This window comes from Vipera berus, assembly GCF_964194415.1.
Source record: "Vipera berus genome assembly, chromosome: 3".
Classification (NCBI taxonomy): domain Eukaryota; kingdom Metazoa; phylum Chordata; class Lepidosauria; order Squamata; family Viperidae; genus Vipera; species Vipera berus.
In genome coordinates, this window is record NC_138204.1 from 111,170,549 (window position 1) to 111,190,001 (window position 19,453).

The following is a 19,453-nucleotide window of genomic DNA, read 5'->3' on the forward strand; positions in this document are numbered from 1 at the left end:
CCTGATGGGGATTGGTGGGGTTTTTTATTTTTGGTGCTTTAATTTTTAATTTGTTGTTTTAGAATTCTATTTTAACTGTTTTAACATGGGCAACTATTTAATCTCTTTTTAACGTTTGTATTTAGTATTTTATTCTGCCCTGTGAACCGCCCTGAGTCCTCAGGGAGAAGGGCGGTATACAAATATTATTAAATTAAATTAAATTAAATTAAATTAAATTAAATTAACAGCACAAATTAGCCCAGTGGATTGGAAGTTCCTCAGTGGTAGAAAGATATGAGTTAAGATATTTAAAAAATGAAAAAAATCCAATGTAAAAAAGAGTTTGGGATAAAGGTTTTAAAGAAAATCCTATGGAGGAAGGAGAAGAGAGTCCAAATAATAACTTATCAGTCCCAAGTACAGGGCCTGGGAAGCATACTCAGGACATGGAGGCATCCAATAATGAACAAATATATAGGAAGGAACAAATATATACAGGAAGGTACAAATTGTTATATGTTATATGTTTCATAATTTCAGACTGCAGATAATTTACATATATCCAACAGTCTATATCAGAAGAACCAAAACATTGTCACACAGCAAATATGGATCTAGGAATAGCTTGTGAGATTAGAAAAAATGGAGATAATGGGAAACATTCTGGAGTTCTTAAGGTAACCTTTCCCTGTTTGTGTCAGGACAGTAGTGAGGCAGCAGAAGAAGCTGGTACCTGGAGTGAAGAGGTCACCAAATGGTGGGGAGAATGGAGCTCCTGGTCTACATGTTCACGCACCTGTGGAGGAGGTGTAATGTCAAGAGAGAGGCACTGCTTATGGCAGCGGTAAGTAGTTGACCAAGGCCACTTGAGAGAAATGTGGGATCTTTAGTTGGATAAGCCAATTTTATCATCACAATACATTTGGCATTAAAAAAAAAGAACATTGAGATCTGGCAGAGCAATTCATGAAATCACTTTTTCTCCATGTGGCTCTATTTCTCTCACTTCCTCTTCATAATCCTCACTGTTTTTTCTTTATTTTCTTGAGGTTCAGCAAGTAACACCCTGAGCTGACTCCCTGATTAAAGTGCAGGGAAGGTACAGTTTGCATAAAGGTGATGATAAATTTCTTTCTGAGGACTCCTATACTCCCATTCTTAGCCCGGTTGCTCAAATTTCCATCTAGCTAACCATGGTGAACTTCAACCTGCACTCAAGAGTTGAATAAACTCCAGGAAGGCACCTCTTCTAACCTATTGCTCCAGATCCCTGAATGCTAATGAGAACTTGCATTGGAGACTTCTCTCGACTGTGATTATCCACATTTCTTCTACTTCTTAAACATAAACATACTTCTGAGGCACTCCTCTTTCCTTCTATCAAAATTGTGTGAGTTTACGTGTGTCCTTTTATGTGGCATGGCTGAATAATTGAGGTATGGCTATGCTGAGGTTCTTCCTGTTTGGAAATAACCCTGATTCACAATGTACTTAGAAATAAGCTTTACTTTTGGCAAGGCAAACTAGGTTCTCCTTTTAAGAACCAACTAGCAGGATTATCTACAACCTATAATTTGTCTCTCCACTTTAAAAAAAATATCTTATGTTGTGGAAAAATGGGTCATAAAATCAGGTGTGACTCAACCGCTTAACAATGGAAATTTTGGTGCCAATTGCGGTTGTTAAGTCAAGGACTATCTATATTAGGACCCAGATTGTTGGAGGCAATTAAGCTGACTTTGTAATAATGCCGCTTGGGGTGTGTGTGTGTGAAAGCCCTAATAAGCAGGCATATACATAGAATGAAGGCTACTGCTAAGCTTGTAAGCCGCCCTGAGTCTTCGGAGAAGGGCGGGATATAAATGGAATAAAAATAAAAAATAAAATAAATTAGCTAAATTAAGGGCAAAACTCTGTGCTCCAGTCCCAGTAAAACAGAGGTGTCAAACTGCTGGCCCACGGGCCAGATGCGTCATACAGAAGCTGCGCCCACCCCATTACCGGCAATGGCAAAACCATCCCGATACGTTGCACGATGTCACATGACATCACGAGTTTGACATGTCTGCACTAAAAGAAGGAGCCATCTGTCTTTCTAACTGGTTGAAGGTCTTCAGGCTTAGCGAGCAGCTTCCTCACTTTAGGATCAAAGTTAGGCAGGGAAGTAAGCTTCTTTGATAGCATTCCAGCTTGTTCTGATATGTAGAATTTGATATTGTCCTTTGGTGGATCTTTAAAGAGTAGATGGTGTTTTATTTATTTTTATTTTATTATTATTACATTTATATACCGCCCTTTCCCGATGGACTCAGGGCGGTTTACAGGGTAATTAAAAACCAAGATACAAAAGTTAAAAACAAATATTTAAAAAAATTATATTTGTCCCTGTATAAATAAAACCCCAATTAAAATAAGATTAATCCTCAGCCTGGGCCAGAGAGCTCGAAGAGCCAGGTCTTCAGGTCCCGGCGGAATGAACGGAGGTCGGGGGCAGTCCTCAGCTCCACTGGCAGCTGGTTCCAAAGGGCAGGCGCCCCCACTGAGAAGGCCCTATCCCTGGGTGTCGTCCGCCGGCAATCTCTTACCGGTGGCACCCTGAGAAGACCCTCCCTGTGGGAGCGCACTGGACGAAGGGAACTTGATGCCGGCAGCAGGTGTTCCCTCAGATATCCCGGACCCAAGCCATTTAGGGCTTTATAGGTCATCACCAGCACCTTGAATCTCACCCGGAGGGCAACTGGAAGCCAATGCAGCTCGTGGAGTAGAGGTGTTACATGGGAGTATCGGGAGACCCCCATCACAACTCGCGCAGCCGCATTCTGCACCAGCTGAAGCCTCTGAGTGATCCTCAAGGGCAGCCCCATGTAGAGAGCGTTGCAGTAGTCTAAACGGGAGGTCACGAGCGCATGAGTGACTGTGCGTAGGGCATCTCGGTCCAGATAGGGTCACAACTGGCGCACCAGGCGAACCTGGGCAAAAGCCCCCCTGGTCACGGCTCCTATATGGTCTTCAAAATTGAGTCGTGAATCCAGGAGGATGCCCAAGTTGCGAGCCCTATCAACGGGGGGTAACACCTCACCCCCCATCATTAGAGATGGAATAGTCTGGTTGACCCGTGATGCCGATATGCACAGCCACTCAGTCTTGGCGGGATTGAGACGAAGCCTGTTTCTCCCCATCCAGACCTGGACCGCCTCCAGGCAACGGGACATCACGGCGAGGGCATCGCTGGGTTGGTTCAGGGTGGAAAGAAAAAGTTGGGTATCATCAGCATACTGATGATACCCCACCCCGAAACCACGAATGATCTCACCCAGCGGCTTCATATAGATGTTGAACAGGAGGGGCGAGAGAACCGACCCCTGAGGAACTCCACAAATGAGAGGCCTCGAGGCGGATCTCTGCCCTCCCATCAACACCGACTGCGAACGTCCCAGGAGATAGGAGAACCACCGTAAAACGGTGCCTCCCACTCCCAACCCCCTGAGACACCACAGTAGGATACCATGGTCGATGGTATCAAAAGCCGCTGAGAGATCTAATAGGACCAGGACAGAGGAGCAACCCCTGTCCCGAGCCCTCCAGAGATCATTCACCAGCGCGACCAATGCCGTCTCCGTGCTGTATCCGGGCCTGAAACCCGATTGGTACGGGTCCAGATAATCAGTTTCCTCCAGGAACAGAGGAAGCTGATGCGCCACCACACTCTCAACAACCTTCGCCAAAAAGTGAAGGTTGGAGACTGGACGATAGTTATTTAAAACAGCCGGGTCCAGGGCAGGCTTCTTGAAGAGGGGTCTCACCACCGCCTCCTTCAAGGCGGCAGGGACACCTTCCTTCAAAGAAGCAGTTATTACTGCGTGGAACCAGCCTCGTGTCCCCTCCCGGGCCGCATAAGCTAGCCAGGAGGGGCACGGATCCAATAAACAGGTGGTGGTGCTCAGCCTCCCCATGATCCTGTCCACATCATCAGGGGAAACAGGATTGAACTCAGTCCAGATAACATACATGCTCAAGACCGTCCGATTCCTCCACATCAGACTCTGCCCAGTCAGAGTCCAGACCGGTCCAGATCTGAGCGATTTTGTCCGCCAGATGATGACTAAACTCCTCGGCTCGTCCCCGTAAGGGATCCTCCCTCACCTCCTGATTAAGGAGGGAGCCAGTTACCCTAAACAGGGCGGCCGGGCGATTATCTGCGGACGCGATAAGGGCAGCAAAGTAGTTAGACTTCGCCGTCCTTATCGCCGCAAGATAAGACCTTATAAAGGTTCTTAACTGCAATCGGTCAGATTCGGATCGGCTGGACCTCCAACCGCTCTAGACCTCGTCTCCGACGCTTCATCTCTCGGAGCTCCGCAGAGAACCATGGAGCCCAACGGGATCTGCGCCGGGTCAGAGGTCGCAAGGGTACAACGCAGTCAAGTGCCCCGGCGGCCGCCCTTTCCCAGGCATCCACCAGGACATCGACTGGGCTGTGGGTAAGGGTGATGGGTATAGGCCCAAGCGCCCTCTGGAACCGTTCCGGGTCCATTAGGCGCCTGGGGCAGAACCACCTGGTCGGTGTTGGATTCTTCAAACTTTAAATTCTACTTTCCCGTTAAAATATGAAACTTTGCACAACCATACCAGGTAGAACTGAATTTGGATAGAAGACCACACTATATACTAGACTGGGAAACTGAAAACTCATCCTGAATGACGGGAATAGCACACTGCTACCATATATATGGTATATATATATATATATATATGTGTTTCATACTCTAAACCAGAACCTCTCTGAAGTCAACATTTTCAATTATTTTGAAGAAGGATTCTCTTTTTATTGCAGGCTACATGTATCTCAGGGGACAAATAGTAGCATGTGCCTGGGTCAGTCGAAGCACTATCAATTATGCCAACAGCAGGTAAGCTAATCTTTTATAGATACTATATTTGATTTTCAAGATTGATTTTGATTCTTTGTGTGCTGCAGAGCCCAACCAGCAGTTAAACAAGTATGGGGACAAATAGTGATGTTATACATGTTATTACTTTATGCACAAAAATGGAAGGACACTGTGAGTCCCACAATGGAAAATGGCTGCAAAATTTGATGGAGTTAGCAAAGATGGCTAAATTGACTGCTTTGATTAAAGAAAAAAAACACAATTAATTTTGGTTCTACTTGGAAACTGCTTTTGGACTTTGTACTTAAAATGGAAAAAAATGAAACTTTGATTTTGACTGATTAGATAGGTTTGGTATTATATAAATGGCTATTATGTATTACCGTATATACTTGAGTATAAGCCGAATTTTTCAGCCCACTGTTTGGGCTGAAAAACTCCACTTCGGCTTATACTCCAGTGAACAAAAAAAAAAGAACTGTCCCTTCGTTCGGAACAGGCTGCTGAGAGAAGGGAGCGGCAGAGCCTTGCAGAGCTGGCGGCAGTCCAGCGTTGTTTCTCCCCCTCGTGCGTGCGTGTGTGTGTCAGACCCACGGGAATGGCTGGTAGGGAAGCGGCATTCCGGCATTCCCCCCCTTCCTGTGTGTCGAGCCCACGGGGCTCGACACACAGAGAAACGCAACTAGTCATTCCTGCGGGTCTGACACACACACACACACACACACACACACACACACACACACACACACGCCGCCGGGCTCGGCTCCTCGGCAGGAGGGGCAGCCCCCGCCGCGCCCCCCTCCCCTCCCGGCCCGCAGCGCCGTGCCGCCGCCGCTTCCCCCATCGCTTGCTCGCCCGCTGCCTCGCCCGCTGCGCCCCGAACACACCGCCGCCGCCGCTTCCCCCCATCGCTCGCTCGCCCGCTGCGCCCCGAACACACCGCCGCCGCCGCTTTCCCCCCCATCGCTCGCTCGCCCGCTGCCTCGCCCGCTGCGCCCCGAACACACCGCCGCCGCCGTTTTCCCCCCCATCGCTCGCTCGCCCGCTGCGCTCCGAACACACCGCTGCCGCCGCTTCCCCCCCCATCGCTCGCTCGCCCGCTGCGCCCCAACTCACCGCCGCCGCTTTCCCCCCCATCGCTCGCTCGCCCGCTGCGCCCCAACTCACCGCCCGCCGCTTTCCCCCCCATTGCTCGCTCGCCCGCTGCGCCCCAACTCACCGCCCGCCGCTTTCCCCCCATCGCTCGCTCGCCCGCTGCGCCCCGAACACACCGCCCGCCGCTTTCCCCCCCATCGCTCGCTCGCCCGCTGCGCCCCGAACACACCGCCGCCGCCGCTTCCCCCCATCGCTCGCTCGCCCGCTGCGCCCCGAACACACCGCCGCCGCCGCTTTCCCCCCCATCGCTCGCTCGCCCGCTGCCTCGCCCGCTGCGCCCCGAACACACCGCCGCCGCCGTTTTCCCCCCCATCGCTCGCTCGCCCGCTGCGCCCCAACTCACCGCCTGCCGCTTTCCCCCCCATCGTTCGCTCGCCCGCTGCGCCCCAACTCACCGCCCGCCGCTTTCCCCCCATCGCTCGCTCGCCCGCTGCGCCCCAACTCACCGCCCGCCGCTTTCCCCCCTATCGCTCGCTCGCCCGCTGCGCCCCGAACACACCGCCCGCCGCTTTCCCCCCCATCGCTCGCTCGCCCGCTGCGCCCCGAACACACCGCCCGCTGCTTTCCCCCCCATCGCTCGCTCGCCCGCTGCGCCCCGAACTCACCGCCCGCCGCTTTCCCCCCCATCGCTCGCTCGCCCGCTGCGCCCCGAACACACCGCCCGCCGCTTTCCCCCCATCGCTCGCTCGCCCGCTGCGCCCCAACTCACCGCCCGCCGCTTTCCCCCCCATCGCTCGCTCGCCCGCTGCGCCCCAACTCACCGCCCGCCGCTTTCCCCCCATCGCTCGCTCGCCCGCTGCGCCCCAACTCACCGCCCGCCGCTTTCCCCCCCATCGCTCCCTCGCCCGCTGCGGCCCGAACACACCACCCGCCGCTTTCCCCCCCATCGCTCGCTCTCCCGCTGCGCCCCAACTCACCACCCGCCGCTTTCCCCCCCATCGCTCGCTCTCCCGCTGCGCCCCAACTCACCGCCCGCCGCTTTCCCCCCCTTCGCTCGCTCGCCTGCTGCGCCCCAACTCACCGCCCGCCGCTTCCCCCCATCGCTCGCTCGCCCGCTGCGCCCCAACTTACCGCCCGCCGCTTTCCCCCCATCGCTCGCTCGCCCGCTGCGCCCCAACTCACCGCCCGCCGCTTTCCCCCCCATCGCTCGCTCGCCCGCTGCGCCCCGAACACACCGCCCGCCGCTTTCCCCCCCATCGCTCGCTCGCCCGCTGCGCCCCAACTCACCGCCCGCCGCTTTCCCCCCCATCGCTCGCTCGCCCGCTGCGCCCCAACTCACCGCCCGCCGCGTTCCCCCCATCGCTCGCTCGCCCGCTGCGCCCCAACTCACCGCCCGCCGCTTTCCCCCCCATCTCTCGCTCGCCCGCTGCGGCCCGAACACACCACCCGCCGCTTTCCCCCCCATCGCTCGCTCTCCCGCTGCGCCCCAACTCACCACCCGCCGCTTTCCCCCCCATCGCTCGCTCTCCCGCTGCGCCCCAACTCACCGCCCGCCACTTTCCCCCCCTTCGCTCGCTCGCCTGCTGCGCCCCAACTCACCGCCCGCCGCTTTCCCCCCATCGCTCGCTCGCCCGCTGCGCCCCAACTTACCGCCCGCCGCTTTCCCCCCATCGCTCGCTCGCCCGCTGCGCCCCAACTCACCGCCCGCCACTTTCCCCCCCATCGCTCGCTCGCCCGCTGCGCCCCAACTCACCGCCCGCCGCTTTCCCCCATCGCTCGCTCTCCCGCTGCGCCCCAACTCACTGCCCGCCGCTTTCCCCCATCGCTCGCTCGCCCGCTGCGCCCCAACTCACCGCCCGCCGCTTTCCCCCCCATCGCTCGCTCGCCCGCTGCGCCCCAACTCACCGCCCGCCGCTTTCCCCCCCCATCGCTCGCATGCCCGCTGCGCCCCAACTCACCGCCCGCCGCTTTCCCCCCCATCGCTCGCTCGCCCGCTGCGCCCCGAACACACCGCCCGCCGCTTTCCCCCCCATCGCTCGCTCTCCCGCTGCGCCCCGAACACACCGCCCGCCGCTTTCCCCCCCATCGCTCGCTCGCCCGCTGCGCCCCAACTCACCGCCCGCCGCTTTCCCCCCCATCGCTCGCTCGCACGCTGCGCCCCAACTCACCGCCCGCCGCTTTCCCCCCCATCGCTCGCTCGCCCGCTGCGCCCCGAACACACCGCCCGCCGCTTTCCCCCCATCGCTCGCTCGCCCGCTGCGCCCCAACTCACCGCCGCTGCTTTCCCCCCATCGCTCCCCCGCTGCGCCCCAACTCACCGCCCGCCGCTTTCCCCCCCATCGCTCGCTCGCCCGCTGCGCCCCAACTCACCGCCCGCCGCTTTCCCCCCCATCGCTCGCTCGCCCGCTGCGCCCCAACTCACCGCCCGCCGCTTTCCCCCCCATCGCTCGCTCGCCCGCTGCGCCCCAACTCACCGCCGCCGCTTTCCCCCCCATCGCTCGCTCGCCCGCTGCGCCCCAACTCACCGCCCGCCGCTTTCCCCCCCATCGCTCGCTCGCCCGCTGCGCCCCAACTCACCGCCCGCCGCTTTCCCCCCCATCGCTCGCTCGCCCGCTGCGGCCTGAACGCACCACCCGCCGCTTTCCCCCCCATCGCTCGCTCGCCCGCTGCGCCCCGAACACACCGCCCGCCGCTTTCCCCCCCATCGCTCGCTCTCCCGCTGCGCCCCGAACACACCGCCCGCCGCTTTCCCCCCCATCGCTCGCTCGCCCGCTGCGCCCCAACTCACCGCCCGCCGCTTTCCCCCATCGCTCGCTCGCCCGCTGCGCCCCAACTCACCGCCCGCCGCTTTCCCCCCATTGCTCGCTCGGCCGCTGCGCCCCGAACACACCGCCGCCGCTTTCCCCCCCATCGCTCGCTCGCCCGCTGCGCCCCAACTCACCGCCCGCCGCTTTCCCCCCATCGCTCGCTCGCCCGCTGCGCCCCAACTCACCGCCCGCCGCTTTCCCCCCCATCGCTCGCTCGCCCGCTGCGCCCCAACTCACCGCCCGCCGCTTTCCCCCCCATCGCTCGCTCGCCCGTTGCGCCCCAATTCACTGCCCGCCGCTTTCCCCCCCATCGCTCGCTCGCCCGCTGCGCCCCAACTCACCGCCCGCCGCTTTCCCCCCATCGCTCGCTCGCCCGCTGCGCCCCAACTCACCGCCCGCCGCTTTCCCCCCATCGCTCGCTCGCCCGCTGCGGCCCGAACACACCACCCGCCGCTTTCCCCCCCCATCGCTCGCTCGCCCGTTGCGCCCCAACTCACTGCCCGCCGCTTTCCCCCCCATCGCTCGCTCGCCCGCTGCGCCCCAACTCACCGCCCGCCGCTTTCCCCCCCATCGCTCGCTCGCCCGCTGCGCCCCAACTCACTGCCCGCCGCTTTCCCCCCCATCGCTCGCTCGCTGCGCCCCAACTCACCGCCCGCCGCTTTCCCCCCCATCGCTCGCTCGCCCGCTGCGCCCCAACTCACCGCCCGCCGCTTTCCCCCCCATCGCTCGCTCGCCCGCTGCGCCCCAACTCACCGCCCGCCGCTTTCCCCCCATCGCTCGCTCGCCTGCTGCGGCCCGAACACACCGCCCGCCGCTTTCCCCCCCATCGCTCGCTCGCCCGCTGCGCCCCAACTCACCGGCCGCCGCTTTCCCCCCCATCGCTCGCTCGCCCACTGCGCCCCAACTCACCGCCCGCCGCTTTCCCCCCATCGCTCGCTCGCCCGCTGCGCCCCGAACACACCGTCGCCGCTTTCCCCCCATCGCTCGCTCGCCCGCTGCGCCCCGAACACACCGCCGCCGCTTTCCCCCCCATTGCTCGCTCGCCCGCTGCACCCCAACTCACCGCCCGCCGCTTTCCCCCCATCGCTCGCTCGCCCGCTGCGCCCCAACTCACCACCCGCCGCTTTCCCCCCCATCGCTCGCTCGCCCGCTGCGCCCCAACTCACCGCCCGCCGCTTTCCCCCCCATCGCTCGCTCGCCCGCTGCGCCCCGAACACACCGCCGCCGCTTTCCCCCCATCGCTCGCTCGCCCGCTGCGCTCCGAACACACCGCCGCCGCTTTCCCCCCCATCGCTCGCTCGCCCGCTGCGCCCCAACTCACCACCCGCCGCTTTCCCCCCCATCGCTCACTCGCCCGCTGCGCCCCAACTCACCGCCCGCCGCTTTCCCCCCCATCGCTCGCTCGCCCGCTGCGCCCCAACTCACCGCCCGCCGCTTTCCCCCCCATCGCTCGCTCGCCCGCTGCGCCCCGAACACACCGCCGCCGCTTTCCCCCCATCGCTCGCTCGCCCGCTGCGCTCCGAACACACCGCCGCCGCTTTCCCCCCCATCGCTCGCTCGCCCGCTGCGCCCCAACTCACCACCCGCCGCTTTCCCCCCCATCGCTCACTCGCCCGCTGCGCCCCAACTCACCGCCCGCCGCTTTCCCCCCATCGCTCGCTCGCCCGCTGCGCCCCAACTCACCGCCCGCCGCTTTCCCCCCCATCGCTCGCTCGCCCGCTGCGCCCCAACTCACCGCCCGCCGCTTTCCCCCCCATCGCTCGCATGCCCGCTGCGCCCCAACTCACCGCCCGCCGCTTTCCCCCCCATCGCTCGCTCGCCCGCTGCGCCCCGAACACACCGCCCGCCGCTTTCCTCCCCATCGCTCGCTCTCCCGCTGCGCCCCGAACACACCGCCCGCCGCTTCCCCCCCATCGCTCGCTCGCCCGCTGCGCCCCAACTCACCGCCCGCCGCTTTCCCCCCATCGCTCGCTCGCCCGCTGCGCCCCAACTCACCGCCGCTGCTTCCCCCCATCGCTCGCTCGCCCGCTGCGCCCCAACTCACTGCCCGCCGCTTTCCCCCCCATCGCTCGCTCGCCCGCTGCGCCCCAACTCACCGCCCGCCGCTTTCCCCCCATCGCTCGCTCGCCCGCTGCGCCCCAACTCACCGCCCGCCGCTTTCCCCCCCATCGCTCGCTCGCTGCGCCCCAACTCACCGCCCGCCGCTTTCCCCCCATCGCTCGCTCGCCCGCTGCGCCCCGAACACACCGCCCGCCGCTTTCCCCCCCATCGCTCGCTCGCCCGCTGCGCCCCAACTCACCGCCGCTGCTTTCCCCCCATCGCTCGCCCGCTGCGCCCCAACTCACCGCCCGCCGCTTTCCCCCCCATCGCTCGCTCGCCCGCTGCGCCCCAACTCACCGCCCGCCGCTTTCCCCCCCATCGCTCGCTCGCCCGCTGCGGCCCGAACACACCGGCCGCCGCTTTCCCCCCCATCGCTTGCTCGCCCGCTGCGCCCCAACTCACCGGCCGCCGCTTTCCCCCCCATCGCTCGCTCGCCCGCTGCGCCCCAACTCACCGCCCGCCGCTTTCCCCCCATCGCTCGCTCGCCCGCTGCGCCCCGAACACACCGCCGCCGCTTTCCCCCCATCGCTCGCTCGCCCGCTGCGCCCCGAACACACCGCCGCCGCTTTCCCCCCCATTGCTCGCTCGCCCGCTGCACCCCAACTCACCGCCCGCCGCTTTCCCCCCCATCGCTCGCTCGCCCGCTGCGCCCCAACTCACCACCCGCCGCTTTCCCCCCCATCGCTCGCTCGCCCGCTGCGCCCCAACTCACTGCCCGCCGCTTTCCCCCCCATCGCTCGCTCGCCCGCTGCGCCCCGAACACACCGCCGCCGCTTTCCCCCCATCGCTCGCTCGCCCGCTGTGCCCCAACTCACCGCCCGCCGCTTTCCCCCCCATCGCTCGCTCTCCCGCTGCGCCCCGAACACACCGCCCGCCGCTTTCCCCCCATCGCTCGCTCGCCCGCTGCGCCCCAACTCACCGCCCGCCGCTTTCCCCCCCATCGCTCGCTCGCCCGCTGCGGCCCGAACACACCACCCGCCGCTTTCCCCCCCATCGCTCGCTCGCCCGCTGCGCCCCAACTCACCGCCCGCCGCTTTCCCCCATCGCTCGCTCGCCCGCTGCGCCCCAACTCACCGCCCGCCGCTTTCCCCCCATTGCTCGCTCGCCCGCTGCGCCCCGAACACACCGCCGCCGCTTTCCCCCCATCGCTCGCTCGCCCGCTGCGCCCCAACTCACCGCCCGCCGCTTTCCCCCATCGCTCGCTCGCCCGCTGCGCCCCAACTCACCGCCCGCCGCTTTCCCCCCATCGCTCGCTCGCCCGCTGCGCCCCAACTCACCGCCCGCCGCTTTCCCCCCCATCGCTCACTCGCCCGCTGCGGCCCGAACACACCACCCGCCGCTTTCCCCCCCCATCGCTCGCTCGCCCGTTGCGCCCCAACTCACTGCCCGCCGCTTTCCCCCCCATCGCTCGCTCGCCCGCTGCGCCCCAACTCACCGCCCGCCGCTTTCCCCCCATCGCTCGCTCGCCCGCTGTGCCCCAACTCACCGCCCGCCGCTTTCCCCCCCATCGCTCGCTCGCTGCGCCCCAACTCACCGCCCGCCGCTTTCCCCCCATCGCTCGCTCGCCCGCTGCGCCCCGAACACACCGCCCGCCGCTTTCCCCCCCATCGCTCGCTCGCCCGCTGCGCCCCAACTCACCGCCGCTGCTTTCCCCCCATCGCTCGCCCGCTGCGCCCCAACTCACCGCCCGCCGCTTTCCCCCCCATCGCTCGCTCGCCCGCTGCGCCCCAACTCACCGCCCGCCGCTTTCCCCCCCATCGCTCGCTCGCCCGCTGCGCCCCAACTCACCGCCCGCCGCTTTCCCCCCCATCGCTCGCTCGCCCGCTGCGGCCCGAACACACCGGCCGCCGCTTTCCCCCCCATCGCTCGCTCGCCCGCTGCGCCCCAACTCACCGGCTGCCGCTTTCCCCCCCATCGCTCGCTCGCCCGCTGTGCCCCAACTCACCGCCCGCCGCTTTCCCCCCATCGCTCGCTCGCCCGCTGCGCCCCGAACACACCGCCGCCGCTTTCCCCCCATCGCTCGCTCGCCCGCTGCGCCCCGAACACACCGCCGCCGCTTTCCCCCCCATTGCTCGCTCGCCCGCTGCACCCCAACTCACCGCCCGCCGCTTTCCCCCCCATCGCTCGCTCGCCCGCTGCGCCCCAACTCACCACCCGCCGCTTTCCCCCCCATCGCTCGCTCGCCCGCTGCGCCCCAACTCACCGCCCGCCGCTTTCCCCCCCATCGCTCGCTCGCCCGCTGCGCCCCGAACACACCGCCGCCGCTTTCCCCCCATCGCTCGCTCGCCCGCTGCGCCCCAACTCACCGCCCGCCGCTTTCCCCCCCATCGCTCGCTCGCCCGCTGCGCCCCAACTCACCGCCCGCCGCTTTCCCCCCCATCGCTCGCATGCCCGCTGCGCCCCAACTCACCGCCCGCCGCTTTCCCCCCCATCGCTCGCTCGCCCGCTGCGCCCCGAACACACCGCCCGCCGCTTTCCCCCCCATCGCTCGCTCTCCCGCTGCGCCCCGAACACACCGCCCGCCGCTTTCCCCCCATCGCTCGCTCGCCCGCTGCGCCCCAACTCACCGCCCGCCGCTTTCCCCCCCATCGCTCGCTCGCCCGCTGCGCCCCAACTCACCGCCGCCGCTTTCCCCCCCATCGCTCGCTCGCCCGCTGCGCCCCAACTCACCGCCCGCCGCTTTCCCCCCCATCGCTCGCTCGCCCGCTGCGCCCCAACTCACCGCCCGCCGCTTTCCCCCCATCGCTCGCTCGCCCGCTGCGGCCCGAACACACCACCCGCCGCTTTCCCCCCCATCGCTCGCTCGCCCGCTGCGCCCCAACTCACCGCCCGCCGCTTTCCCCCATCGCTCGCTCGCCCGCTGCGCCCCAACTCACCGCCCGCCGCTTTCCCCCCATTGCTCGCTCGCCCGCTGCGCCCCGAACACACCGCCGCCGCTTTCCCCATCGCTCGCTCGCCCGCTGCGCCCCAACTCACCGCCCGCCGCTTTCCCCCCATCGCTCGCTCGCCCGCTGCGCCCCAACTCACCGCCCGCCGCTTTCCCCCCCATCGCTCGCTCGCCCGCTGCGCCCCAACTCACCGCCCGCCGCTTTCCCCCCCATCGCTCACTCGCCCGCTGCGGCCCGAACACACCACCCGCCGCTTTCCCCCCCATCGCTCGCTCGCCCGTTGCGCCCCAACTCACCGCCCGCCGCTTTCCCCCCCATCGCTCGCTCGCCCGCTGCGCCCCAACTCACCGCCCGCCGCTTTCCCCCCCATCGCTCGCTCGCCCGCTGCGCCCCAACTCACCGCCCGCCGCTTTCCCCCCCATCGCTCGCTCGCTGCGCCCCAACTCACCGCCCGCCGCTTTCCCCCCATCGCTCGCTCGCCCGCTGCGCCCCGAACACACCGCCCGCCGCTTTCCCCCCCATCGCTCGCTCGCCCGCTGCGCCCCAACTCACCGCCGCTGCTTTCCCCCCATCGCTCGCCCGCTGCGCCCCAACTCACCGCCCGCCGCTTTCCCCCCGATCGCTCGCTCGCCCGCTGCGCCCCAACTCACCGCCCGCCGCTTTCCCCCCCATCGCTCGCTCGCCCGCTGCGCCCCAACTCACCGCCTGCCGCTTTCCCCCCCATCGCTCGCTCGCCCGCTGCGCCCCAACTCACCGCCGCTGCTTTCCCCCCATCGCTCGCCCGCTGCGCCCCAACTCACCGCCCGCCGCTTTCCCCCCCATCGCTCGCTTGCCCGCTGCGCCCCAACTCACCGCCCGCCGCTTTCCCCCCATCGCTCGCTCGCCCGCTGCGCCCCAACTCACCGCCTGCCGCTTTCCCCCCCATCGCTCGCTCGCCCGCTGTGCCCCAACTCACCGCCCGCCGCTTTCCCCCCATCGCTCGCTCGCCCGCTGCGCCCCAACTCACCGCCCGCCGCTTTCCCCCCCATCGCTCGCTCGCCCGCTGCACCCCAACTCACCGCCCGCCGCTTTCCCCCCCATCGCTCGCTCGCCCGCTGCGGCCCGAACACACCACCCGCCGCTTTCCCCCCCATCGCTCGCTCGCCCGCTGCGCCCCAACTCTCCACCCGCCGCTTTCCCCCCCATCGCTCGCTCGCCCGCTGCGCCCCAACTCACCGCCCGCCGCTTTCCCCCCCATCGCTCGCTCGCCCGCTGCGCCCCAACTCACCGCCCGCCGCTTTCCCCCCCATCGCTCGCTCGCCCGCTGCGCCCCAACTCACCTCCCGCTGCTTTCCCCCCCATCGCTCGCTCGCCCGCTGCGCCCCAACTCACCGCCCGCCGCTTTCCCCCCCATCGCTCGCTCGCCCGCTGCGCCCCAACTCACCGCCCGCCGCTTTCCCCCCATCGCTCGCTCGCCCGCTGCGCCCCAACTCACCGCCCGCCGCTTTCCCCCCCATCGCTCGCTCGCTGCGCCCCGAACACACCGCCCGCCGCTTCCCCCCCATCGCTCGCTCGCCCGCTGCGCCCCGAACACACCGCCCGCCGCTTTCCCCCCCATCGCTCGCTCGCCCGCTGCGCCCCGAACACACCGCCGCCGCCGCTTCCCCCTCCATCGCTCGCTCGCCCGCTGCGCCCCGAACACACCGCCCGCCGCTTTCCCCCCATCGCTCGCTCGCCCGCTGCGCCCCAACTCACCGCCGCCGCCGCTTCCCCCCCATCGCTCGCTCGCCCGCTGCCTCGCCCGGGACCAGCGGTGGCACAGCAGCCCAGCCAGCCACGTGGAAACAACGCTTTACTGCCCCCCCCCACACACACACACGAGGAGGGAAACAAGCTTGACTGAGGAAGAAACAACGCTTGGCTGCCACACACACACGCACGAGGAGGGAAACAAGTGAGGAGGGAAACAAGCTTGACTGAGGAGGGAAACAAGCCCCCCCCCACACACACACACGCACGCACGAGGAGCGAAACAAGCTTGACTGAGGAGGGAAACAAAGCTTGACTGCCACACACACACACACACAAACACACAGGCAGGAGGAGGGAAACAAGCGAGGAGGGAAACAAGCTTGACTGAGGAGGGAAACAAGCCCCCCCCCCCCACACACACACACACGCACGCATGAGGAGGGAAACAAGCTTGACTGAGGAGGGAAACAAGCTTGACTGCCCCCTCCCCCACACACACCCAGGAGGAGGGAAACAAGCTTGACTGAGGAGGGAAACAACGCTTGACTGCCCCCTCCCCCATACACACACACACCCACGAGGAGGGAAACAAGCTTGACTGAGGAGGGAAACAACGCTTGACTGCCCCCTCCCCCACACACACCCAGGAGGAGGGAAACAAGCTTGACTGAGGAGGGAAACAACGCTTGACTGCCCCCTCCCCCATACACACACACCCACGAGGAGGGAAACAACGCTTGACTGCCGCCTCCCTAGCAGACCTCCCCATTCCTGTTAGAAATGGAGCCCAGTACTTCTAATCCTGCACCAAAACAAAGACGCAGGTCATACGAAGCTGCTTTCAAACTAAAGGTTGTGTCAAGAGCAGAAAAAAGCAATAACAGTATTGCAAGTAGGGAATTTGGTGTTGATGAAAAACAAGTTAGGGAGTGGCGGAAAATGAAAGCTGAGTTGGAAAAGATTCCAAAGGCAAAAAAAGCTCAACGTGGTTTAACAACTCCATATGTGGCTCTAGAGACTGAATTGCATAAATGGGTTATGGAGTGTCGTCAAAATGGTTACTGCGTAACACGCATGGGAATTCGCTTACGTGCCCTTCAAATGGCTAAAGATGACAAATTAAAAGTACCAGGCATTGAAAATTTTGTTGCGTCAGCAGGATGGTGTACTGGCTTCATGAATAGGTATGGCCTATGTTTGTGGCAAAGAACAAAGATTTCACAGAAGTTGCCAAAAGACCTTGATGAAAAAGTGATGTCATTCCATTCATTCATCATAAAACAAAGAAAGATCCATAACTATGACCTGGGAGATATTGGGAATATGGATGAAACACCTATGACCTTTGATCTTCCAAGCAACAGAACCGTGGCAAGTTTGGGAGACAAAACTGTTTTACTCAGAACCACAGGTAATGAGAAAAACCATTTTACAGTTGTTCTGTCATGTTTGGCTAATGGAACTAAGCTGCGGCCTGTCATTATTTTTAAAAGAAAGACCTTGCCTAAAAAGGTCAAATTCCCACCACGAATTACAGTGTGCCCACATGTTAAAGGCTGGATGGATGAAGATGGAACAAAAAAGTGGCTGGAAGAAGTTTGGAATGGACGACCAGGAGCAGCCTTAAAGAAAAAACCATCATTGCTAGTTTGGGATATGTTCAGAGCCCACACATCTGATGACATAAAAACATTGGCAAAGTCTTCTCAAGTTACTTTAGCCGTTATTCCAGGTGGGCTTACATCTGTATTACAGCCCTTAGATGTGTGTTTAAATAAACCTTTCAAAGACCGTGTGCGAAAGATGTGGTGCGAATGGATGTCATCTGGTCAAGCCCAACTAACAAAAGGTGGAAATATGATGAAGCCTGACATAGAACTGATAGCAAAGTGGGTTCGTGATGCATGGGAAGAGATTCCAGAGGACATGGTGAAGCACGCCTTCAAGAAATGTGGCATAAGTAATGCTATGGATGGCAGTGAAGACAGTGCTTTGTATGAGGACGACAACTGTGATAGTGATGACAGCGAACTCTGTGACAATGTATATGATGATAACCTCACACCAGCTACAGCTGAAGCTCTGTTTGCAGATACAGATGAGGAGGAGGAATCCAGTTTTGAAGGATTTTGATGCTTGTGTTTTAGCTTGGTTGCTTATTGAGTTAAGGTTTTTGTACATTTAAAGTTATTGTTAATACTTTAATGTTATATATTGTTTTTGTTGAATATACTGATAATATATTGTTTTTGTTGAATATACTGATAATATATTGTTTTTGTTGAATATACTGATAATATATTGTTTTTGTTGACCCTCTTTTCCACATGCCTCAATTAAAGCAATTTTATTGTTATCTACCTGTATTTTTATTTTTGAAATTTACTGTGAGCTGCTGCATTTCCCAGCCTCGGCTTATACTCGAGTCAATACCTTTTTCCAGTTTTTTGGGGTAAAATTAGGGGTCTCGGCTTATACTCGAGTCGGCTTATACTCAAGTATATACGGTATTATATAAAAGTAAAAAGTTGAAGTTTCATGCTATTACCTTATTCTACTGTACCAAAAGGAGTCAGAAGTCCATGGTTTTTTTTCTTTTCCCCCTCTACCCTATACTTTTTTCACTTCTGCTTTTCCTCTCCTATTTTACCTTTATTTTCTTTTTTAAAATATATTTTTGCTTTGATAAACTAATAAAATTTTGAACCATGAAGTATGGGGCAAGTGGGAAGAGCTTATTTCAGGCACTATTTATACTTTATTGTTACTAAATCTGCAGTACTTGCTAGCATTTCAAAATAAAAGAACAGAAAACACAATTCTTTCAAAACCAATGGTTGTATATAATTTGTCTCATTCTTCATATTTATTGATCATTGTAAGGGCATATAGACTTTCTTAAATGTTCAGTAATTCAGCATTTTTTTCCATCTCATGCTTTTGTCCTTATTTGAATAATAAGTAAGTGACTTAGCATAGAGAATTTGCTTGGAAGGTTTATTTTTACTCCTACTATACCTGTTAAATTTGCCTCTCTACAAATTTGTTATACTTCAAAAACCAATTGAAATAGAGATACTAGGTAGAAAAACAAATTACAGATGCAGCTGAAGGAAATGACAGAATCTCCTGGTGATGAATCTATTGGTCAGCAGTTGGAGTTAGTATTTTTAATAAGCTTGCTGTCCCAATGAAAAGATCTTTATCAGAAGAACCTTAGCTTGGGAAAGAGAATGAGTTTAACATAATTCAACCCTTTTCCTTGTCAATTTTCTTCACTCCTTAAGGATTGTAAATATACAATGCATCTTTATTTCAAACTCTTGTTCTGTATCACAGAAAATCCTGTCCTATCTTAACCCACTGTAGTATAGTAGTAGTAGTATAGTAGTATAATACCTAATTGAAACATAGTTGCTATGAAAGTTATTATCTAAATCTTGGGAGGAAGAATGTACTCTATTGTGCAGATCCATATGACCAAAGTCCAATTACTCAAGGTCCTTCTGAAAAGCAAAAGATAGGAGATGTTGCAGCCAGACCATCTTTATGAATGTTCCAGTGGAGTGTTCACAAAACTAGCTTTAATCTGCAGCCACATATTTTCCCATTACACAGCACATCTCTTTTAGAGAAATCATTCCTTTTCAGGTATTGTAAATTCTCTTTAATGAATAAAATTTGAAAAGGTATGTCCATCCCGTGCCCAGCTTTTAAATGCTAATAAGTAACAGGATTGCATGTCTCCCATTAAGAATCTTGAAGAGAGGTACATTAAAACACATGTTGCAGATAGAAAACACCTCTTTGTGACTCATTAGAACAGCCATGCCTTTTTGATATTGGCATGGCTGCTGCAAAAGCTGCTTCTGACTTCTTTATTTCTGGTGGAAATTAAAATCCCACTTGATATAATAAGTGGAAAGAAGGGAAATAAGGGACTAATGAAGAGACTCAT

At 60.1% G+C, this 19,453-nt stretch overlaps 1 protein-coding gene across 1 annotated transcript in view; it reads left to right on the forward strand.

Annotated features, from left to right (window-relative positions):
- Nucleotides 1-19,453, forward strand: part of LOC308666508 (ADAMTS-like protein 2) — a gene marked incomplete at both ends in the record, with an annotated part of 66,755 nt that overhangs the window by 11,098 nt on the left and 36,204 nt on the right. Inside the window, 2 exons of the mRNA XM_081325374.1 lie at nucleotides 684-826; nucleotides 4,817-4,892. Of these exons, the coding sequence (XP_081181500.1) occupies nucleotides 684-826; nucleotides 4,817-4,892 (219 nt within the window). The remainder of the gene's footprint in view (nucleotides 1-683; nucleotides 827-4,816; nucleotides 4,893-19,453) is intronic.